This window comes from Gracilinanus agilis, chromosome 5, assembly GCF_016433145.1.
Source record: "Gracilinanus agilis isolate LMUSP501 chromosome 5, AgileGrace, whole genome shotgun sequence".
NCBI classification, from domain to species: domain Eukaryota; kingdom Metazoa; phylum Chordata; class Mammalia; order Didelphimorphia; family Didelphidae; genus Gracilinanus; species Gracilinanus agilis.
In genome coordinates this window covers 192,849,823-192,872,873 of record NC_058134.1, presented here as the reverse complement: position 1 = coordinate 192,872,873, position 23,051 = coordinate 192,849,823, and the positions used below count along the sequence as shown (strand labels likewise).

General features: G+C 36.2%; 1 protein-coding gene across 1 annotated transcript in view; it reads left to right on the top strand.

The window, feature by feature from the left end:
- The window catches only part of PTPRO (protein tyrosine phosphatase receptor type O), a 146,194-nt gene that overhangs the window by 33,734 nt on the left and 89,409 nt on the right, over positions 1 to 23,051 (top strand). The window contains exons 4-10 of the mRNA XM_044679074.1: positions 1,962 to 2,114; positions 7,657 to 8,100; positions 13,468 to 13,629; positions 17,051 to 17,250; positions 19,103 to 19,223; positions 19,520 to 19,713; positions 22,088 to 22,199. Coding sequence (XP_044535009.1) covers positions 1,962 to 2,114; positions 7,657 to 8,100; positions 13,468 to 13,629; positions 17,051 to 17,250; positions 19,103 to 19,223; positions 19,520 to 19,713; positions 22,088 to 22,199 — 1,386 coding nt within the window. The remainder of the gene's footprint in view (positions 1 to 1,961; positions 2,115 to 7,656; positions 8,101 to 13,467; positions 13,630 to 17,050; positions 17,251 to 19,102; positions 19,224 to 19,519; positions 19,714 to 22,087; positions 22,200 to 23,051) is intronic.

The following is a 23,051-nucleotide window of genomic DNA, read 5'->3' as shown; positions in this document are numbered from 1 at the left end:
AAGCTATTGCTATCATGAAAAACTATTATATTTTTCTTGGAGGAGGAGAGGCATCTAACACACACAAACAAATCTTTCTAGGTTCTTTGTCCTCAAATAGACCCCAAAATAATTGATATAAGAAAAGATAGCTTCTGGTTGTTGACTAAGAGTGCTCTCTTTTAATGTTTTGCTCAGAGGCTAAGAAATTAAATTTATATAACTGAATTTCATCATTATCCTTTAAATGCTTAAGATCATAATATTCTGGTCACCCTTGTTTCTTTATGTGACTAATCAGATGGCTAAGTTTACTCTAAATAACTCTTACTCTTTTATTTGACTTACTTTTCTGATCTGACTGACATTTTTGGTTAAGATGATCAAAAAGTCAAATGTGAATCGAATGTGTAAAGAGATCGTGTGTATGTATGTATGTGCATGTGTGTGTGCATGTGTGTGTTTATACAAGGATCACTAGGAAAGAGGTCATACAATAAAGCTCACAAGAAGAAAAGACTAGAAAATGCCAGGTTGATATTTTCCTGATGAGTGATGGAGAAATGCCCATTTTTCCACCTGATGGGAAGAACAGAGGATTCTTCTACCTTCTCTACTCACCTGTGGTGATTCATTTGAGGACAAAAGACATGCCCTTCAAGGAGGCTAAAGAGTGTTCCTATAGGGATTATGAATTCCTGGGCAGAGATTAAGACTTTAGGAGCAAATCAATGAATTTCGTAACTTTAAATACTGTTATTTGAAAAATGGAGCAGATTGAGGAAGTAAATAAAAAATAAAAGTTAAGGAAGATTTAGGCTAAGAAGAGGTCTTCAAATGAGATTTGGATTTCTTAACCATGGTTTAAAATTTGATCAAGAAAGCTTTAAAATATAAGATAAAATATAAAATATAAAATAAAAGATAGATGGGGAAGGAGAAAACTGCCTACATATGTTTGCTAGACAGATAACCAAAAAAAGAGTAGATATGGCACCAGAAGTATATCAGTAGAAAGGAGCAGCAGTTGACAGAAGACAATAATCAAGAAGAGAAAAATGGCCTCAGATATTTATCTATGTAACCACAACATATAGGTGAAAAACAAGGTCAATGGAGATCTTAATGCAAGGAAATAAATCTGAACTCATAGGTAAAACTGAGGCTCGGTAGAAACATTCTCTGGACAAGAATTAACATTCTTGTGGAGAGAATATGTTTGAAAGGGTATTATGCTTTATTCAAAAGAAAGAGAATAGAAAATGGTAATGATAGAGAAGCATTGTGTATTAAAAGGATATACTCATACGGAAACTCACAGTGCTTTTCTGCCACACTCTCTGTTCTTCTGAACAGAGTATGATTCAAGTCAAATCAACAAGCATTTATTAAGTCCCTACTATGTACCAGGCATTGTGCTTAGCACTGAGAGTAAACCCTTTCGTATTTATATTCTAGACACTTGAAAGCAATTTTTAGTATTTTGACAATAATAATAATAATAATAAATAGCTTAGTTTTTAAAATTCCAAATCTATTTTCCCTCTATTCGTGGGTAAACTGCCTGCCAGTAGGCTAGTTTTAAAATGTGAGCTGCAATATATATAACTCCTACATAATTGCAAGTCACTAAGATCTGAAGTAATTTAAAAAATAAAACCCTTGAGTTTTTAACTTGAAGGAAATTTTACAGCTGCTTTATTTATTTAGCACAGTCTGCTTATTAATTGTTGATTCAAATTCATGTAGTCTAAAGATTTATAGGAATCTTTTTTTCTGCCTTCATAGGAATTCCATGTGGGGAATTTTAAATGCCCTACCATCTATCTCTACATAGCCTTCTGGCCATCTATGTCTGGACCTCTTCCTCTGCTAGATAACCTCTGACAAGTATTTTCCTAAATGGTGTTCACTTGTGCTGACATTTTGAAAGTCTCTTTTGAGTGTCAAATTTAAAAGGTGATGTATTTTTGTCTCTACAGATTTTTTTAAAGGTAAAACCGTTTTTAATCACTGGCTGCCTGGGATATGTTATAGTAATATCACCTTTCAGCTAGTATCTGAGGCAACGTTCAACAAAAGCACCCTGGTAGAATACAGTGGTGTAAGTCACGAACCCAAACAGCACAGAACAGGTGAGTTTGCAGAAATGCAAAATGATAAATTATGAAGTATGCACAATACATGATATTAATGTACATTTTCTTCACAGAGTTTCTACTTGTGTTTTATATGAATTCTGTCCTAGTAGTATTTGGGAATTATTGTACTAATATTTATGTAGCATTCTAACAAATATTTTCTATTAATTTAAAAGGAGCATAGTATATTCCAAGGAAATTTTAAATAAGAGCAAACTAATATATAGCAGACATATAAAGTTTTAAATGATCACATGCCCACTTTACTTGTGTCTAAGAATAAAGAACACAATGAGAATAAAGAATAAAATATTATTAGGAAATTTAAGAATAAAAGCAAGCTATTGGGGGCAGCTGGGTAGCTCAGTGAATTGAGAGCCAGGCCTAGAGACGGGAGGTCCTAGGTTCAAATCCGCCTCAGACACTTCCCAGCTGTGTGACCCTGGGCAAGTCACTTGACCCCCATTGCCTACCCTTACCACTCTTCCACCTATAAGTCAATACACAGAAGTTAAGGGTTTAAAATTAAAAAAAAAAAGGAAGCTATTCATTACACTGTTTCCCAAAGGGTGCTCCTACCTTGAATAGGAAAGAAAATGTTTTATATAGATCATTTTCAAGATAGAAAAATTGGACTTTGAATGAAAGAATATTTAATGCGTTATTAAAATAATTTAGTCCTAACTGTATTTCATAAATATATATGAACATATAATGAATGAAAGGATAAATTAAAGTCATACTTATTTGTACATTAGTCCACTTTTTTATTCCATGGATTTTTTTCCTCATCAACTATAGGCTAGACAATAAGAGGCAATTTTATCCAAATAATTAACTCATAGTTTGCATTAAAAAGGGAAGAGGTCTGACGTAGGAGAATAAGCTTTGGACTGGGAGAAACAAAATCACAAAATCACAGATTTTCAGAGTTGGAAGGGACTTTGATGGCCATTTATTCCAACCTGTATCTGAAAAAGAATCCTCTTGATATCATGGCTATTCCTTTTATTCTACATACATATTCTGTTTATGGTTATTTTTGCTTGAAGTCCCCTAAGGAGGGAAGACTCATTACCTTCCAAGCTACTCTTTTGAATAGCTCTAATAGTTGGAACATTTTTCCTAATGTAACAATTAAATTTACCTCTTTGCAATCCCTCCCTCTCGAGATCTATTTATCATCTCTGATAATCTGATAAGGACCGCTTGGTTGATAAGGAAATAACGGGCATGGGAGACAATTTTGACTGTTAACTCATAGCTGCTTCTCCGAAGTGCCATTGAGTCACAAGTTTATTATATAAGAAATTCAAACTCTCTTTCACCCAAAAGCACAAGGATAGTTTCCCACAACTACACAGAGCTGAATTTTTAACATGGACAATACCACAGGCTTAGAAGCCTTCTTAGAAGAAGATTAGAACCAAGCTGGACTTTCAGCTATATTTGTTATCACCAAGCCAAGACTGAGAATACTTTTCTCAGGGGCAAATGCCCCAGCTAACTAAGGTTTCAGTCTTGGCTGCATTTCTGACCAAAGAATAAGAATTGTTAACCTTTTAAATGCTGGTTTACTAGGAACTTAAAGCTTTTCAATAAGGCCACAATACTTTTCAACAAGAAATCACAAGGATCACAAAAGGGGTCAAAAGAGGAGTTTCAGATTTTTATCTATTCTCTTATTGGCTTCCCACACCTCCTGACCCTCCTCCCACCCCATTGCTCCTGGTTCTTTCCAGTTGCCAAGCAGAATAAATCTTCCAGGTGATAGCCCTTCAAATACTACAAGAAAACTTTTATAGGCATCCTACTACCTCTCTCACACCCCAGTCTTCTCTTCTCCAAATTAAACATTTCTAGTTTCTTTAACTGATTCTTAAATAGAACAAATATGAAGTCTTTCACCATCCTGATTGCTCTTCTCTTTATTCTCTCCAATTTATTAAAAGCCTTTCTAATTGATGGCACTCAGATTTGTTGTTGTTGTTTAAGTCATTTCAGTTGTGTCTGACTCTTCATGTCTCCATTTGGGGTTTTCTTGGCAAAGATATTGTGACGGTCTGCCATTTTTTTGCCAGTTCAGTTTAGAGATGAGAAAACTGAGGCAAACGGGATTAAATAACTCACAGGGTCATAGAGCTATTAAATGTCTCAGGCCAGATTTGAACTTAGGTCTTTCTGACTTCAGACACAGTGCTATACCAACTGTTACCTAGATGCCCCCAAACCTAATTGCTGTTGTTATTTAGTCCCGTCTGACCCCCTTCATGGCCCCATCGACTATAGGGTTCATAGTTTTTTGGGGTTTTTTTGACAAAGATACTGGAGTAGTTTGGCATTTCCTTGTCTAGTGGCTTATGACAAATATAGGTTAAATTATTTTCTTAGGGGAATTCTAGAACCAGTACTCTGTCCACTGAGCCCTCTAGCTGCCTCCTAGTGCTCAGTACTAAATTCATTATTCAAGGTGGGGTATAACCAAACCAAAACACAAAACCATCATCCTCCTATTCCTGCATGATGTTGTTTTTTTGTGTATCAAAGAGCAGTTTCTTGAATGCCATATAAAACTATTGACTCATATAGAGCCTGCAATCCACAACAAAATAAAACAAAAAACACGCTATTTAGACAAAGTGTTGTCTAGCTGAATAGCCCCTTTTGCCTACTTGTGAAGTTGATTCTTTAGAACCCAAGTATAAGAGACTTTATGTTTATTCCTATTAAATATAATCATCTCAGATTTGGCCCAATATTCTATACGTTGAGTTATATTTGATTCTTGACTGCAATTCCATATGTTGGTCATGCTTTCCAGCTTTCTGACAACTACAGATTTGACAAGATTCATCCAACTCATGCCTAAAAAATTTAAGCAGAGATTCTAGAAGAAAGTAGTGGAAACATCTTTCCAAAATGACATTGATGGCTTTGGGATCCAACTGTCCATATGCCATCTTTCTATAATTTCCAATACAAGTATCAGTCTCATTAGGAGAGAAAACAGAAGCAAAATTAGAATAGTTTTACTTTCCTCATTTTGCAAATTATCATTGGCTCTGCTAACTCATAACCCATACTCTTCTTTTCTAAAATGGAGCTTTTAAAATCATTTTAAAAATCAGCTTTGTAAAAAATCCTTAGATTTCCTCACAGATTTCAGGTCCTATTAATTTTTTTTTAATTTTTAAACCCTTAACTTCTGTGTATTGACTTATAGGTGGAAGAGTGGTAAGGGTAGGCAATGGGGGTCAAGTGACTTGCCCAAGGTCACACAGCTGGAAAGTGTCTGAGGCCGGATTTGAACTTAGGACCTCCCATCTCTAGGCCTGGCTCTCAATCCACTGAGCTACCCAGCTGTCCCCCCTATTAAATTTTAATAATTCTTCTATATTCTTCCTTTCTTGTGTGCCTTTGATTCACCCTGATGTAGTAATCTTTTAAATAATCTAAGTTGGCTAGTGAGTTTCCATATTAGCATCCATAGGCAACTACCCCCTTTTCTTCCTCATTAAAAAAAAAAACAAAAACTTTTTTTTGTTGTATATGTTTTCAGAATTTCATTCTTGATACTTTCCCAATCCTCCTGGATTGTTTTTTTCCTGTGAAATTTTAGTTCAGGGGATATCACTATGAATCCTTTGAAATCTATACTCCTCAAAATCTAAGATGTATGTAACCTGCTTTACTTCTGAATCACAAATTCTAGGATAGAGTAATAACGCCTTTCAACCTAAGGTTCCCTAAGAATTCAGCTTCTCCTTGCTGGTGACAATCAAAGTCAGAATAGAATTTCTTCTTTTTAAGTTCCTCCTTTTTTTGAGGAATATAATTATCATGAAGGCAAATCAAGAAATTATAATCTACTATGATTTCGGCAGAGAGACAACTCCAGCAGATGCCTGTGTAATTTCAGAGTATGATAACTTTTATATCATATCTCTATATGAGGATTGTGATTTGATTCCCAAACCCTTCTTCCAGTTCTTTCTTTTCAGATCATATGCATTATACTCTGATTATATCACTAATGTTTCTGCTTCCATCATTTTTATCCAAATGCTTTATGCCATGTTTCCCTACTCCAGTTCCTTTCTTTCCTCAAAAAAAGTATAGCTTCTTAAATAATGTTATTGCCCCACTTTCTCCCACTTTTTGCTGTTCTTTTTCTTTCTTTTTTGAACCAAATGTTCCCTTCTGGATCTGTATTCGTCATGGATGTTATGGTTATCATCAAGTATCTGTTACTCCTGTGATATAAATTTATTTTCTTGCATTATGATCTCAAGTTCATCTAGTGAGATGATGTGTATTATAGTCCTGGCTCTGTAACTAACTAGTTGCATGACTTTATACTAGGAAACTCATTTCCTTGGCTATAGTTTCTTCATTTATAAAATGAAGGTGTCCAACTAGGTAGTTTCTAAGATCCCTTGCAAACCATTCATCCATTGAGTCTATAAAAATCTGGACTTCTACTTGCATCCCCTTGTGCAGTATTCTTCCAGAAAAGTGTGCATTTCTCATAATTCCAAAGTCAGTTTTGTGTTTCATCAAGTTGTAAAATCTTTTAAAATAATTTTTAATTAGGAATATAACACCAAGTCAAGTTTCTTCCAGTAGTATTTGCCATAAAACTGGGTGGGATAAGGCATTTGTTTATACTAGACCAGATTGGAAATTTCATCTCAACCTCGTGTTATTGATCCTCCAGAAGTTTTGAATATGAACATGAGATTTGACTTGTTATATATATAAACTGAATTATCTGGTATTAAGAAGTAAACATTTGTGACAAGTTATATTAAAAAGTTCCTCTTGAGGCATTTACCTTTTTAAACTTTGATTTTAACTCCATTCTAAAGTTTGTTGCCCCAATAATATATGGTGTAGACCAGTGATGGGCAAACTATGGGCTGCAGGCCAGATGTGGGGGTGGGGGCCCTGAAATATTCTACCTGGCCTTGGGACATTATTCCTAATCTGATGAATACAAGGAGTAGGATACAATACAATGAAACTTCAAAAGAGTTGCCTTAGAAACAGACTGACAAATGAGCATTTCCTTTCCTTTGGCCCCCTCTTTAAAAAATTTGCCCATCACTGGTGTAGACTTTCTATAAGAAAGGCATGGAGCTGGGGAATATATCTATATTAAAATTAAGATATAGGAAAATTTTTATTATCTTACCCTTTTCAACATTATGTTGCTAAGGAAAAGGTTAAATTTCCACTTGAACAAAAATATTATCACAAATTAATGTCTTGAGATGGAAGGAGTTTGATGAAATGTTAACAGATCTGCAGTGATTGTGGTCACCAGATTATAAACTTCAGGATATTTGAAAAATATTAAAGTTTAAGTATGCTCAGACACAATTGGACTTCACCTTTGTTTTAAGATCCCATTCCATGTTGTATTTCTCACAAATACATTTAATTCATTTTATTAATCAATTCATAATTAATTGGAGTTTCTTTCATTGAAATGAATTGTAAGATATGTTTGTAAATAAAATTTCTGTCTCTCCAGCTCCTTTCCCACCTCAAAACATCTCAGTCCGAATTGTAAGCCTGAACAAGAATAATTGGGAGGAAGAAAGTGGAAGTTTCCCAGAAGAATCATTCCTGAAGCCACAAGATCTCATAGAAAAAGAGAAACTGCTCCATTTTACAGATGATCCTCCTGAAATTTCCTCAGCCAACACTTCTTCTGGGTGGCCAGATTTTAACAGTAGTGATGAGGAAACAACACTCCAGCCATATTGGTGGGATAGTGAAACTGTAACACCAGAAAATGAAGATGAATTTGTCAGTGTGCTTCCCAGGGAAGATAAAAATAATAATACAGTTAGCCTGATTGAGAAAGCAACATCAGCGCCTTTATCTTTTTTCCCTGTGCAAATGATATTGAACTGGTTGCCCCCCAAACCACCTACTGCCTTTGATGGGTTCCATATTCGCATAGAGAGAGAAGGTAAAGTAATAATTCTTTGTTACTATTCAGAGATATTTCAGAAGGAAAAAAAAAAGTTGGGGAGGGGAGAATTAGGTTCCAGAAATCACTGCAGATGAGAAAGAACATAGGCTAAGAGAAAAACTATAAAGATTTAAATTGTTCCACTCAGGTCCTACTTTGACTTTTCACTGGAGATTGGAAGCAATGAAGGAATTTCAAAATCTTTGCCAGCAGAATATAAACTTTTGGCTCTATCAGCCTAAAAAAATACAAATATAACCTTGGTGGCATAAAAGTAATGTAATGGCATACATGCATATTGTTGGTACAAATAGGCTATACATGATTTCATTCATATAGGGAGTTTTCCAATGAGGTAATTCCTCTCATCAACACAGATTGGCATCCTTACTGGGTTGATGAGAGGTTGACTAATTTGCCCAGAGTCACACATAGCCAGGACTTATCACAGATGGAACTGAAACCCAGGTGTCTCCATTTAGAGGCTACATCTCTATTATTTACCTAATAATAATAACAGCAACAACAACCACGATGATGATGATGATGATGAGATGATGATGATGATGATGATGATAAAGCAGTTTTACATAGCTATTTAAAATAAGCCCTGCAGCTAGGTCTTCTCACTCCAAGTCAGTTGTTATTTCCACTGGGTCATACTGACATAAATCCTGGAAATGGTACATATGCTTCACTTCTCAACAATTCCACTCTGTCAGGCAACTGGGGAAGCCCTGAAATCACAGGCTTGACCTTTATAATTCGGAGAAAGTGGTAGCAGAGCCTTTTCAGAAGATCTATTTTCTCGCATCCAGACTTAAGGTCTTTAGAATGTCCTTTCTCAGTACATGATTTCTTTACAAGATAGTTAGTTTCATGATAATTATCAGTTCTGTGCCATATCTATCAAATCCAAAGCTCCTTCCTCTTTTCTTTATGGAGTGTACTACCCTTCTTGCCACCCGTCATTGGCACTTTTCCACAGAACAGCTGTGAAGTAAAGCAGGAAAGACACAGCAGATGGTACTTTCACTGTAGCTACTCAAATTCTATCTTGTGTCCATTTACCCAGCATCTGGTACCCAGTTTTTCCATTTTAGCACACTTGTTTATTTCAGCAGTGCTGTTACATTTGACTAATTTAGGTAATGAATCATACACTTTTTTTTAAACATCTTGCTATCTGATGCTACCATTTGTTCTTGCAAGTCTTCTTGGACTTGTTAATACATATATCTACTTGCCATATGTTGAGACTGAGTGACATCTCTGTCATCAGAGCAGGTCCCTAGAGTTATGTAGTCAGATATGCAAGGAATAGCAAGGAGGTCAGTGCCACTGAATCATAGTGGATTTGACTTTTTGACCGATCACAAAGGATTTCCTTTTCAACTACACAGCCTGTAGCTTTTGTTTAATTGAAAAAAAATAAGCAATTGACCTGGTTTTGTTTAATAAAGGAAGAAGCAACATTTATAGATTTTCCCATTCCAGATAATTAACTGTATCCAAATGTTATGTAAGTGGTTGCTATCTAATTACATAAAAACAGCTTGATTCTCATGTGGCTCGGTTAGCTATCTGATCTGAAATTTGGCTGACCACTCTCCAAGGGAGACCTCAGTTTCTGCTTTGGAAGAAGTGGAAGGAGGGTCATGGTGGGGTGCTTGCTCCTTTCCTCACCCATCCCCAAGAAGAATATTGGCTTACAATTATATTTATCCATCAGACTTTGAATATTGGTAGTGCAGGGCTAAAATTCTTTGGAGCCCAAGACAAACATCACTTTCCCTGATCATACTCAGTACTTAGCTTATTCTTACCAGCTTTGCTCTCTCCAAATTCCAAACACCAGATATTATAAATACCATGTCTAGGTAAAAAGTAAAAAAGGCTTTTCAGCAGACTGAGATAAAGTCTCAACTCAGACCAATCTAAGAGAGAAGTCGATTCTCAGTAAATCTCTAGGGTTATAAGCACTGAAAATCAAGGAACATATCAGAGACCAGTTCTCTGCATGTTTGCAGCTCCAAGGTCTCCCCATTCAAAAGTTTGTCTCTCATGACAACATATTTCAAAGTCCTCTAACCATCCAAGAAAATCCTTTCTCAGTCCTGTAGGTACCTGGTGCCGTGGCTTAGCCTTCTCTCAGTCTATCATTATTGCACCTCTTTTTGCCTACATAGCCTGTAGCTTCACAGGACTGTCCCTCAGGAAAATGGCCCGACAACTGAGGGCAGAAGTGCTACATTCAAATGGTCCTAGCAAAAAACTTAACATGCCTTTTCTTTTTTCTGTTATTGGAATTTATTTTGCTGAAAATGGGTTCTTTGGAGCTCAGAACTGTCTCTCTTGTTGCCTCTCCTTTGAAGATTCAGATCTTTTAACTTATCTTATCATTCAAGTCAGTTAATTTCTCTGTGCTTCAGCCAACTTCTAAGACTGTCAATTGCAGATCATATGCTGACCTACATGGGTAAAGGGAATTTCGCCCCTAGCAATTCCCTCTACTAATGTCATTACAGATCCAGTCCAAAAACAACAACAGAGTTGTATTCTTTGTGAGGCAACATTTTGACTCGGGTTGAGGACCTCTCAGATGAGACAATCAGCTGGGTAGAATGAAATAGATAATGACTTGGAGTTAGAAGACTGGGCTTTAAACCTTGTTCCCTTACTTGTTATATAATGGTAGAGAAGTCGAGTCATTTCTCTGAGCCTCAGTTCCTTCTCTGGTAAAATGAGAATGTTATACTACCTACTTTACAGATTTGTGAGAAAAGTTCTGAGTAGTATTATTATGTAAATGAGAACGATCATTATGAAGCTGGCATTCTAAGTTCCCTTCTTAAATACTCAACCTCCTTATCCAGCCTATTATTCCCTTCCACATAAGGTCCTGTTCAGACAAACCAGCCTACTCTGCATCTTCTACCTCTACGTCTCTGTTACCATTCTTCCCTATACCCATGCCCTCCAACTCTGTCTGTTTAATTCCAACTCATTCTGTGAGGATTTAAAGAAACATGTATTAAATACCTACTATATGCCAAGTACTGCTAATTATTTTCCAAATATTATCTCATCTGATCCCTGGGAGGGAGATGATATTATTATCCCCATTTTATTGCTGAAGAAATTGAAGAAGTTGGCAGATTAAGTGATTTACTTGGGATCACATAGGTTGTAGGTTTCTGAGGCTGAATTTGAACTTGGGTCTTCCTGACTCCAGGTTCAACGCTCAGTTGCTACATCACTTCCTTGCTTCAAGAAGCTACTGAAGAAATCTCTTATTACTTCGAAATCTAATGGCCCTCGTTTGCTGCATTTTTTTCTGCTACCATAGTAGGCTAAATATTAGCTCCTGTACCAAAACTTGAAGCAATTTGAAGGTAGAGAACATGGAAAGTACTCTGTTGGAGAATCTAGATTTCAGTCTTGGTTCGTCCATTTACTACTTGTGTGATCTTGGCAAGCATCTTGACTTCTGTGGACCTCACCTTGTTCATATATAAAATAAGGAAGTTAGACTAGGTGACCCATTGATCCTTCACATCTCTAAGATTCTAAGAACTAGAGTCGTCACCTTTGAGATAGAATAGGGGGAATGGGGTGGTATATTGGATAGAGTGCCTGGCCAGGAACCAGGAAGACCTGAGTTCAGATCTAGCCTTAGACACTTAACTACCTATGTGACTCTAGGCAAGTCATTTAACCTCTGTCTACCTCAGTTTCCTCACCTGCAAAATAAGGATATTAATAGCATCTATCTCACCAGGATTGTAAGGATCAAATTAAATAATAATTGTAGAGTGCTTAGCACACTAGTGCCTGGCACAAAGTGCTATAAAATGTTAACTATTATCATTATTATTTTAGAAGAAGCATTAGTAGTATTAGAACATAGGGTTTTGAATCTGGAACCCATAATTTTTAATTTTGTGACCTTGAATTAATTTCTTTGAGTCTCGGTTTCTTCATTTGTAAAATGGAGAAAATATTACTTACGTTCCTACCTCATAGAATTATTTTTAAAACAAAGGAGAGCATTGATTTGAAGGTGGTTTGTGTCAGTACCATTCTACATAAACTGGTCATTATCAGTTTCATTTATCTTCTCTAATAAATGAATAGAGGTTCACTCCTAAATGAAAGCATATTGCCAGCTATCACCAGTGCATGATTTCTTCTCATCTCTCTTCTGTTTTTCTGCTATTGGTTATATTTGAGTGGAAATGGGATTTTTGTAGAAAAAAATTCTCTCTCGCTGCCTATTCCCTTGAAGACTCAATCAGCCTTTTATCCTATTTGCCGTGTGGTTTTTTGAAGGCTGGTTGTGACTCGAACTTCAGATCATGACTTCAAATGAGGAAGTAAGCAGCTGGAGATGAACTTTGATGTAAAGGAGACTCAGTTTTACTGCAGACATTCTTGTCACAAATGACAGAAAATTTTTTATTTCTAACTTAAAATGTCAAAGGAAATTCTCAGAGATGTTCGGGATAGCTAATGAACAATAAAACAGCAGTAAGATCTTCCGCAGTGGTTATTTTTCATTTGTTCCTCATTGAGGATTACTCAGATACCCTTCCTTAAAATTCACCTTCTTTCATTTGGAGCAAGTAATCTTGCCATAAAGATAAAAGGAGCAAATACAACCCCAGTTTTTAGATTAACAAACTCTAATATGCAGAATTTTTTTGTCTAAGTATATTGTAAAAATGAAATTTGAATTCTATGCATCATTATTCCTTCATGTCAGCCTATGCTTAGAATCAAGTCAACAAGCATTTATTAAGCATCTCCTATGTGCTAGGCATTATGCTAAATTCTGGGAATGCAAAGAAAGACAAAAATAATCCCTGCTGTCAGGGCTCAGAGTCTAATGGGGAGAGCAGCATGAAAACCATGAAGGACCAACAAGATATATACAAGGGCTAATTTAGAGATGGAAGTCTCTAGCATTAAAGAGATGGCATGTTTTTGTAAGGAACTGTGAGGAGCCTAGTTACTGAATCAGAGTATGTGGAGGGGAGAAAAATGTAAAATTGGAAAGGTAAGAAGGGACCTAGTAGTAAGGGTCTTTAAAAGCCATGTTGAGGATTTTAATTTGGTCTTAGAGTAAACAGGAAACCATTGGAGTTTATTGAATAAAGGGGAGGAGGGAGTGGTAACATCCTCAGACCTGTGCTTTAAGAAGATTGATTTGGTAGCTGAGTGAAAGATGGATAGAGTTAATGTTTTGACAAGGTAAACTTAATTAGCAGTGCCATAGTTCCCGAATCTAAGCATTAGCTTTTCTCACATTAATCTCAAATTCCAATAAATCCATTTTTTCTTTTTTTTTTTTGGATGATTTAGAAAACTCTACTCAATTTCTGACAGTCGATGAGGAAGCACATGAATTTGTCACTGAGCTGAACGAGCCAGGAAAATATAAATTATCTGTGACAACCTTTAGTTCCTCTGGATCTTGTGAAACACGAGGAAGTCAATCAGCCAAAACGATTAGTTTTTACATCAGTAAGTACCAACAACAGAGCAATAATGATGCAAGTAAAAAGAATGCTAATACTTCAGATTATTTATTGAATTTAAGGGACCCTGGGAAGTCTACAAGGTCAGGAGATGCTAAATTCTATCAGTTCTTTAGCAAGTAAGAAAATATCTAGTCCTGGCAGCTAAATATAATGAATATTTATACTAGCATTGGAGTCAGGAAAACTTAAGGTTAAATCCTGCCTCCAACACTTGCTAGCTGTATGGCCCTGGGCAAATCTCTATTATCAGCCTCCATTTCTTCATTTGTAAAATGAGGATAAAAAATAGCACCTACCTCATAAGTTTCTAGGGAAGGGGAAAGGAAGGATGAAGGGTAAGCATTCATATTGCACCTACTAAAAACCAAGCATTGTGATTAGATGGTTTTTACAAATAACTCATTTGATCCTCAGAACAACATTACAATGTAGATGCTGTCATTGCTCCCATTTTAGAGTTGAAAAAATTGAGGTTAAGTGATTTTCCCAGGGTCTCAAAGATAGTATGTACCTGAGCTGGCCTTGAACCATTTTCTTGATTCCAGGTCTAGGCTGTATCTACTGTGCCCACCTAGCAGCCTAGAGTAAGGTGCAAATGAGATAATATTCAGAGGGCTTTGAAAACCCTAAAGAACTATAATATATGCTAGCTATTATTACTGGGGGGCAGTTTGGTGCAACAGATAGAGAAATGGCCTCAGAGGAAGAGTGCCTAGGATTCAGCTACTTGAAGTATCAAATACTGGCCTTAGACATTCCCAAGTGCATTTGGAATTAGATTAAAATGCAAGTGAGAAATGTTTAAGAAAATAAATAAAAATACAACAAAGCATAAACAAACTTTGCTTTCTAGAGCTAAGTCAGTATGAAGCCAGGAATCCTTCTGTCCAGATTAATGTCATCCCTCCTCCCTTTCTCCTTGGGTTTGACTCTACTCTTCTAGACGATTCTGTTAACAATGAGAAATTGCAGGGAAGTTGCTTACCTTCTTTGGCAAAGGGTATTTTCTTATCTTGGAATTCCCTTTATGGTTGAAGTGGCAGATTCAGTGTCCATCCCTGTTGTCTCATTTGTTAATCTGACCTTCCATTATGGACTCCCTTGAATTTTCTGTAAAATTTATAGAACAACAACAAACGTTTTTAATTAGTTATTAAGACCTTATGATAATCATTGGGGGTATAAACAAAAAACACTGCTTTAAAGGAATTAACTTTCTAAAGAGGGAGAATAGCATACAAGATACCTATAGAGTAATTTTGGAAGATTCTCTTATAATAGAGTTTACAGTGAATTTCTGATGTAAGAGAAGAAAGATGTGGAGAGCTTAAAACAAAAAAGTTTTCATTCAATCTCATTATTAGTCAGTGGAAAGTTTATTTCGGTAGGGAGGTTTAAAAAGAACAAACTGACCCTTCTAGATCTCCATAAACACTATTTAAAAGCAATATCTACTTTGGTCAAATCTCCTAAATTTGTATGATGTTTAGAAATTCAAGGTGATTTTCTCTGTGTATTTTTAGGAAGTCATTAATTTTTTAAAACTTTTACATTCCATCTTAGAATCAATACTGAGTATTGATACCAAAACAGAAGAGAGAGAAGGGCTAGACAATGGGGGAGTAGGTAGGGTAAGTAACTTGTCCAGGGTTACACAGCTAGGAAGTGTCTGAGACCAGATTTGAACCACGGACTCTCCTGTCTCTAGATCTGGCTCTCAATTCACTGAGTCACCCAGTGGCCCCCATATAGTTTTAATCTATCTAGAGAAAATCAAAGAAAATGGAGAGCAATTAAGTCACTTTCTAAAGGTGTAAATATTACTTAAATAATTACTGAAAGAAGTTTGTGGATCTTTTTCTTTTATTTTGCAATAAATAATGAAATGATTCTCTGTGAAGTTTATGCTTGAAGCCTCAGGCCCTCCAAGTTTTCATTGTCAAACTTGATAAAATTGCTATTTATGTGAGTATTTAATAAAAATTACTGCAGAATTTTCTGAGATTTAAGTAGAGACCTTTATGATGGTTTCCCTTTCCAAGCAGAGTAATGTTATCTGCTTGGAACTGGCTGCTTAGCTTAAGTATCATTTCCTCCTTAAGCTCATCTCTGACTTTGCCAGTCAAATTAATGTTCCCCTTCTCTCAATTCTGATCATATCTTACCCTGAGTAGCATGCAATGTGTCTCCATCTTATGTTGTTCTCTAGTTATTTTATGTGTCTAAATCTTGGCTCTTCAACCAAATTGTTAACTCATCATAGACAAGGACTATATATCCTTTTCTTTTTTCTCCTGCATATGCTAGTGCGGAGCAGTTACAGAGTAGATGCCTAGTAACTGCAAAAACAACCAAACAACAACAACAAAAACAGACCACAGGTCTATTTTTATCCGGGGATTTCTCAAAACAATGTCTAATCCCAGGGAGTGATGCTAATGGTTTATAATCTCAGGTTCACAACGTAAGTCAAAAACATTTTTAAAAGTATTTACAGTGTGTCAGACACTATGCTAAGTGCTTGGGATACAAAGAAACAAAATAAAGCCAAATAAAGAAAGAAGGTGTGTGCTTTCAAGGAGCTCACAGTCTGAATGGAGAGACAGCAAACAAATAGTTATGGACAAACCCATAATATGCAGGATAAACTAAAGATAATCTCAGAAAAAAAAAAACAAGACGTGGGATTAGGAAAAGCCTGTTGAAGAGCAGAAAAAGAGACAAGCTGAGACTTGAAGAAAATCAGGGAAGTTGGCAGATAGAGATGTGGAAGGAGAGTTTGGGGCAGTGGGAAATTCCAGTTCCATTCTAATGGCCACACATCATTCAGGCAGCTCCTGCTGTAGAGGCAATCCCTATAGTAGAATCAGCTCTTTTGGTTATCTCAGATAGACCAGATATAATAACAGCTTGCGTTATTTATCCCCAGATTCCTAACTGCTCTCATACCACTGAGATAGAAGCTAATTGGAATATATCTCAAGTTAATCAGATTTCTAGCTATAAGAGACCCTGAGGGCAAAGGTGCTCTAAGAACTGATGAAATGATTTGTAGAAGTGCCAGCTATCTAGTTAACAGAGAAATTAATACAGATGCAAATAATCATTATCTCTTTAGTTAGGGATTTGCCAGAAAGTTCAAGGACCCAATAAACCATGGAAATGAAGCTCATATTTTCCATTGAAGAGAAAATCCTTTGAGGTCAGGTGTTGAAGGAGTAATGTTGTGCAGTACAGAAAAATGTCATTCTAAAAGGCTCTCCATCTGGTGCTTTTCACCCCTCTGAAATAACCTTTGTAAGGGAGAAGGAAAACAAAATGGGGGGGAAAAGCCCACCAATGTGCTTTCAGCTCTCCTGATGTGAACTACTCAGCATGCTCCTTACTCCATTTGAATATTGCAGGTCCTTTAGGAGAATGGATTGAAGAATTAACAGAGAAGCCTCAGCACGTCCGCGTGAATGTTTTAAGCTCTACCACTGCCTTAATGTCTTGGACATCTTCACAAGAGAGTGACAACAATAACACAATTGTGTCTGTTGTGTCTCTAACCTGCCAGAAACAAAAAGAAAGTCAAAGACTTGAAAAACATTATTGTACTCAGGTAAAAAAAATCCTACTATGTAAACCCACTTGACTGAAACTCCAGGAAGCAAAGACTAAAACAAGTTTCAAAAATCTAAGGTGATACAATAACTCTCTGAGTCAACCTCATGCATTCTCCATGGAGTCAAGGTAGTATTTGCAGAATCTAGAAGAATCGGGTACCAGTTTTGATTGACACTAGTGAAATTTACAATTTTTAGTTTACATGTTTAAAAATTGTTGTTTCCACTGAAGCGATTTGTATTGAATGTCAATTCAGTTTAAGAACGGTACTGGGCTAGAAGCTGGATACAAGCCAGAATCCCATCCAAGTGTTAAAGGGAAAATTCTTCAGGCATTTGCTATGATTAAGGAGGCAAAATTTAGGAGGAAAAGAATTTAAAAGAGTTTATTAAAAGTACATCATGGAGTGCCACGTTGCCTTTATCCCCAGCACAGCAGTTGATGTTTAGCACAGCGCTTTGCACCTAGTAGGAGCTTAATACATGTTTGTAGAATGGAATGGAATGGCCAGCTGCTTGTTCTGACAGGGAAAGTATTTTTTTCCTTGTATCATCAATAAATGAGGTTGAGAGCTATTCTCTTTGTTGGCACATTTTCTCACACTGTTTTAATGTGCTAATTATATAACTTTTGCCCAGAATCCAAGGACCATGGGATACAGAAAATATGTTTATTAGAAACCAAATAAAAAAGTCCATTCACCCCAAAGCCAAATTTGACTTGGGAAAAGAACGGAGGCAGGAAGATAGGGAGGGAAAGTTATTACACTCTTCTGCCTTAGAACAAATAGTACTGATTCTAAGATGGAAGGGAAATGTTTTAAAAAAAGTTATTACAGTAATTCATATGTTCATATGGCTAGTAATGAAAACTTGTCCTAAGAGTATAATGCTCCAAATTATCATGCCTTAAATACTACATGATACATCCTTCCTGTCAATAAAATGTAAATTTCTTAGCAACAGGTGCTATTTTTGTTTAGCATATTCCTTGTATGTAATGTCATTAAAAATACTTGTTGGCTTGTTTAAATTGGCTTGCATTGGTAGAGGTAATGGGATTAGAGGGGGTAAGGTAGCTTCAATAGATATAATGGAGGAAGCTAAGAAGGAGGAAAAGCAAGAGTCGAAGATAATCAACCCTAACCATAAGTTTACTCTTCTAAATAACTCTCAGAACCTTTAACTTCAGATGATATAAATTTATTTAGCAAAAGGCACCAAAGATAAGGGCTAGGAAAGATGATCTTCTCAACATGAAACTGCTGTAAAAAACTATTGAGCGGTTTTTTTATGGCAACGTGTTATATTGGAAAGTTCTAGAGTAGGAGTTAGGAAGTTTGGTGTTTAGTCCCAGATCTGCCAATATTTAACTGTGTCACTTTGGGCAAATGATTTTGTCTCTGTGGATCTCAGTTGTCTTTACCTACAAAATAAGGAGTTTGGGCTAAAGTCAAGATCTCTTATGGTCCTTTCTAAGAGAAAGAGGCTATAGTAACCCAGACACTGATCCTTATGCTACCTGGGGATCTCTATGACTCTTCAGTTTAAGATGGTCTTAACAGAGTTGGATATTGTTCTGGTTGATGTGTCTCTAACTCACAGTGACAGTTGACGTTGAAAGTTCTAACAGCAACTTGATCCTGTCATATAACTTAAATGCTGTGACTTTCCCACAGATTACTCTTATGGGCTATAAATAATTTTATTTCTGAAAATTCAGCTTCACTGAATTCTATACATTTTCCATAGTTCATCATAGATTTTCTACATACTGTTAACCCTTATATTTTACATATGGTGTACCTAGTTTAATATTCTTCCTAATGGACTTTTTTTCTCTTTTAGGTTAACTCAAGCAAAAGCATCATTGAAAATCTGGTTCCTGGTGCCCAATACCAGGTTGTGATTTACCTAAGAAAAGGTCCTTTGATTGGACCACCTTCAGATCCTGTTACATTTGCCATAGGTAATGTTCATGGCACACCATTAAATCTCCCACTGCTTTTTCTGTTAAATGAAAATCTCAATATTTTTTATTTGCACAAATATATTATTGCCATAGGAGAGGCATGCCGGTTCACTGAAGTTTGCCAAAAATAGATGACATTCTTCACAGTAATTATTAAGCTGAATTATGACTATAAGAACATCATTATCAATTATTATTAAGCAAATTGGACTTTGAAGCAAAATTCTGAGGAAATTAATACATCTAAGGTTTTGTCTTTTCATTTTTTTCCTCTCTCTCTTTTTGACCCTTAGTTCCCACTGGAATCAAGGACTTAATGCTCTACCCTTTGGGTCCGACTGCTGTTGTTCTGAGCTGGACCAGGCCTTACTTAGGGGTGTTCAGGAAGTATGTGGTAGAAATGTTTTATTTCAATCCTGCAACAATGATATCAGAATGGACAACCTACTATGAAATAGCTGCAACTGTTTCCTTAACTGCTTCTGTGGTAATAGCCCTTTACAAATTATCATACTATCTCATATTTTGAATCATTGATTTATTTATTCATTCACTAAACATTGAATGTATACCTACCCTGCAATGTGCTCTGTGTGTCTATGCGTGCATATATATTAGTGGGTAAAAATATGCGTGATGTTTTTAATTGGTATACTGGATTGACACATTATTTGCAATCAAGAAGACCTGAGTTCAAATCCATTCACAGATACTTGCTATGTTTTTAATCCTGGGCAAGGCACTTAACCTCTGTCTGCCTCAGTTTCTTCATCCATAAAATGGAGAAAATGATAGAGCACACCTCCTAGGATATGAGGATAAATGAGATAATATTTATAAAGTGCTTTATAGATCTTACAGTGCTAAGTAGATTACTAGTTATTATATGTGTCTAAGATATATAAATGTGTATGGATATGTATGAGTTTCATTGTACATAGTCAATGTCTTCTTAAAAAGTCTGTAAATCAAATCATAAGTTCACTGAAGTCATTGTGATTGCAGTTATTTTTGCTAATCAAAATCCTTTTTTGTGATATTAATATACACCCCTAAATCATCTTAGGTGTTAATATTTTTTTCATATGTTCAATTGTTTAAAGTAGAGCAAAACCATACTGTGCTTCTGTTCTCCATCAGAGGAAGATATAAGAGATTTATCTGAGTCATTCATTAAATAGCTGACAGTCTTCATTACTGGTGCTAATTAGAATTGGACTCCAAAAGGGTAAGCAAGGCAAATTCATCAGGTCTAGGATCACATATGATTGTTATTTCTTCCTTGATACTGGAAAGGGCTAAGAAATTCAAAATGCCTTTCAAGCCATTGGTAAAATGCATGATTGCAGGGTGTCCATAGTTCTCTCCACCAGGTTTCTGCTTTCCTTTCAACAAAGTAACAATGACATTGTCCAGCTGCTCTAAGGGCCTGATATTTAAATGTAATCTGGGTGAGAAACTGATGGCTAACTGTGTGCTTGGAACTTAAAACAAAACAATAATATCACTTGGTTGGAAAATTATCTGAAAACAATTATATAGCAGGAGTGGAATGTCCTTTGCAAACCTTCAACAAGTATATAATGTGAATTGTCCTTATTGTCGTTGTCATCATCATCATCATCATCATCATCATCATCATCATCATCATCATCCCTGCAGAACCAATTCTTCTACTACTAATTCTTTCACATACTTAGAAGTTTTCCTTTGGAAAATCACTGATCTTGGGGAGAATGAGGCAGGGAATATGAAATAAACAGGCTCTCATACACCCATTTTGAAATATTTCTGCTGCCAAACTGAGATTTACATAAGTCCTTCTTTGCTGCCTCATTCTGATATGAAGATGACCCTGGGGTCCCAGAAGCTAGGACATAGAAGTCTTAGCTGATAGGTCCTACTGTGTTGTGTTTGTTCTCCAACATCTAACCTAGTTTCCTTTCCTGCAGAAAGTTTCATTAATGATAGAATGGTCAATCATAGATCAATAACTTCATTTGTTACATTTAAAGCAGATGAGTATAGATTCCACTAAGGAACTGAATCCAGGATGTCCTCAAGAAGAAGCATTTTGGCTCAGTGGATAGAGTACTGGACCTAGAATCAGGAAGACCTGAGTGCAAATACAGCCTCAGACACTTACTAGTTGTGTGACCCTGGACAAGACATTTAACTCTGTTTGCCTTAATCCACTGGAAAAGGAAATGGAAAACTACTCCAGTATCTTTGCCAAGATAGCCCCACAGGGAATATTGGCATATTATGGTCCACAGGGTCATGGAGAGTCAGACAGGAACAGATAACTGAAAAACCAGGAAACTGAAGAAAAATACCAGGAAAAATATAGTTGAGGGAAATAACATGATAACCCAATGGTAGAAGGTAGCTAATGAACTAGAAGGAGGCAAAAAAGAAAGATTAGAGTATAGAAAACCCAAGGGAAAATTAGAAGAACAAAGAAGGAAAATGAGAGTAAAAATAGTCTAAAAAAGGAAAGGACAAACAAAAGAAATAAAGAGGAAAATAGGGGAAAAAGCAGCCAGAATTTGGGAGTAATAAACAGGATTGATAAGGAACAAGGTAGAGGAATAAGTAAAAAAGATGGAAGGAAAAATTCTTTTTCCAAAAATATTCATTAGGCATGGAACGTGAAGACATGATCTTTCCTTGTACTATCAACTATGTGTTCTCTTCATAACATTTTCTTGATAAGAGGGTAGATAAGTGAATCCTAAAGGCAAACTTTATCTCTATAAACAGTTTATTTTTAAAAACTCCCAGAAAACCCTAAATTCTCAAAAGTATTTATAATTCTTTTTTTTCTCTCAGCAGTTTCTTGTCTTTGTTTCCTTTTTCAGAGAATAGCCAATCTGCTACCAGCATGGTACTACAACTTTCGGGTTACCATGGTGACATGGGGAGAGCCAGAATTGAGCTGTTGTGACAGTTCTACTATAAGCTTCATAACAGGTGCGTTTTGTGTGGGAAGTGGTTACACAAGCATTGATTTGAGATGCTTGGCAAAACCTCTTCCTCAAGTCTCGGTGGCAGTACATTATATCCTAACTGTTCATTATTTATTTGTTTGGCTTTAAAAATCAAAATGTAAATGTCCTTTTACATAGCATTTGGCTCTTATTTCCAATATTGAGGATTAATTCCTTGAAATAGGGAATGTAATGAACTTAAAAACTGGGATCCACCATTTTAGTTTATACTTCATGTCCAACTGGCTTTACTCATTTGATAAGTGATTTTTTTTCATTTTGCATATACTTACAAACATTTTAAAGGCCATAGTCCAGATAGTGATGCCAAATCCATTAATCTAAATCTCAGTCTTTGTCTTTTGGCCAGGATCTTACATTTTATATTTATCTAAGTTATAGTGGTAAATGGACTCAGAGAGAGAGAGAGAGAGAGAGAGAGAGAGAGAGAGAGAGAGAGAGAGAGAGAGAGAGAGAGAGAGAGAGAGAGAGAGAGAGAGAGAAAGAGAGAGAGAGAGAGAGAATTATAGAGAGAGAGAGAGGCAGAGACAGAGAGACAGAGAGACAGAGAGAGAGAGAGAGAAAGAAAGGAGAGAGAGTATAAGTATATGTGTATATACACATTATTTTTTGTGTCTCTTTCAAAGAGAACTCCTTTGGATGAGATTCAGAAGCAATCAAAAGAGTGTATAAGTCAAAGGGAAGCCTGGCGGCTCAGTGGATTGAGAGCCAGGCATAGAGATGGGAGGTCCTGGGTTCCAATATGGCATCAGACACTTCTTAGCTGGGTAACCCTGGGTAAGCCACTTACCTCCCAATTGCCTAGCCCTTACCA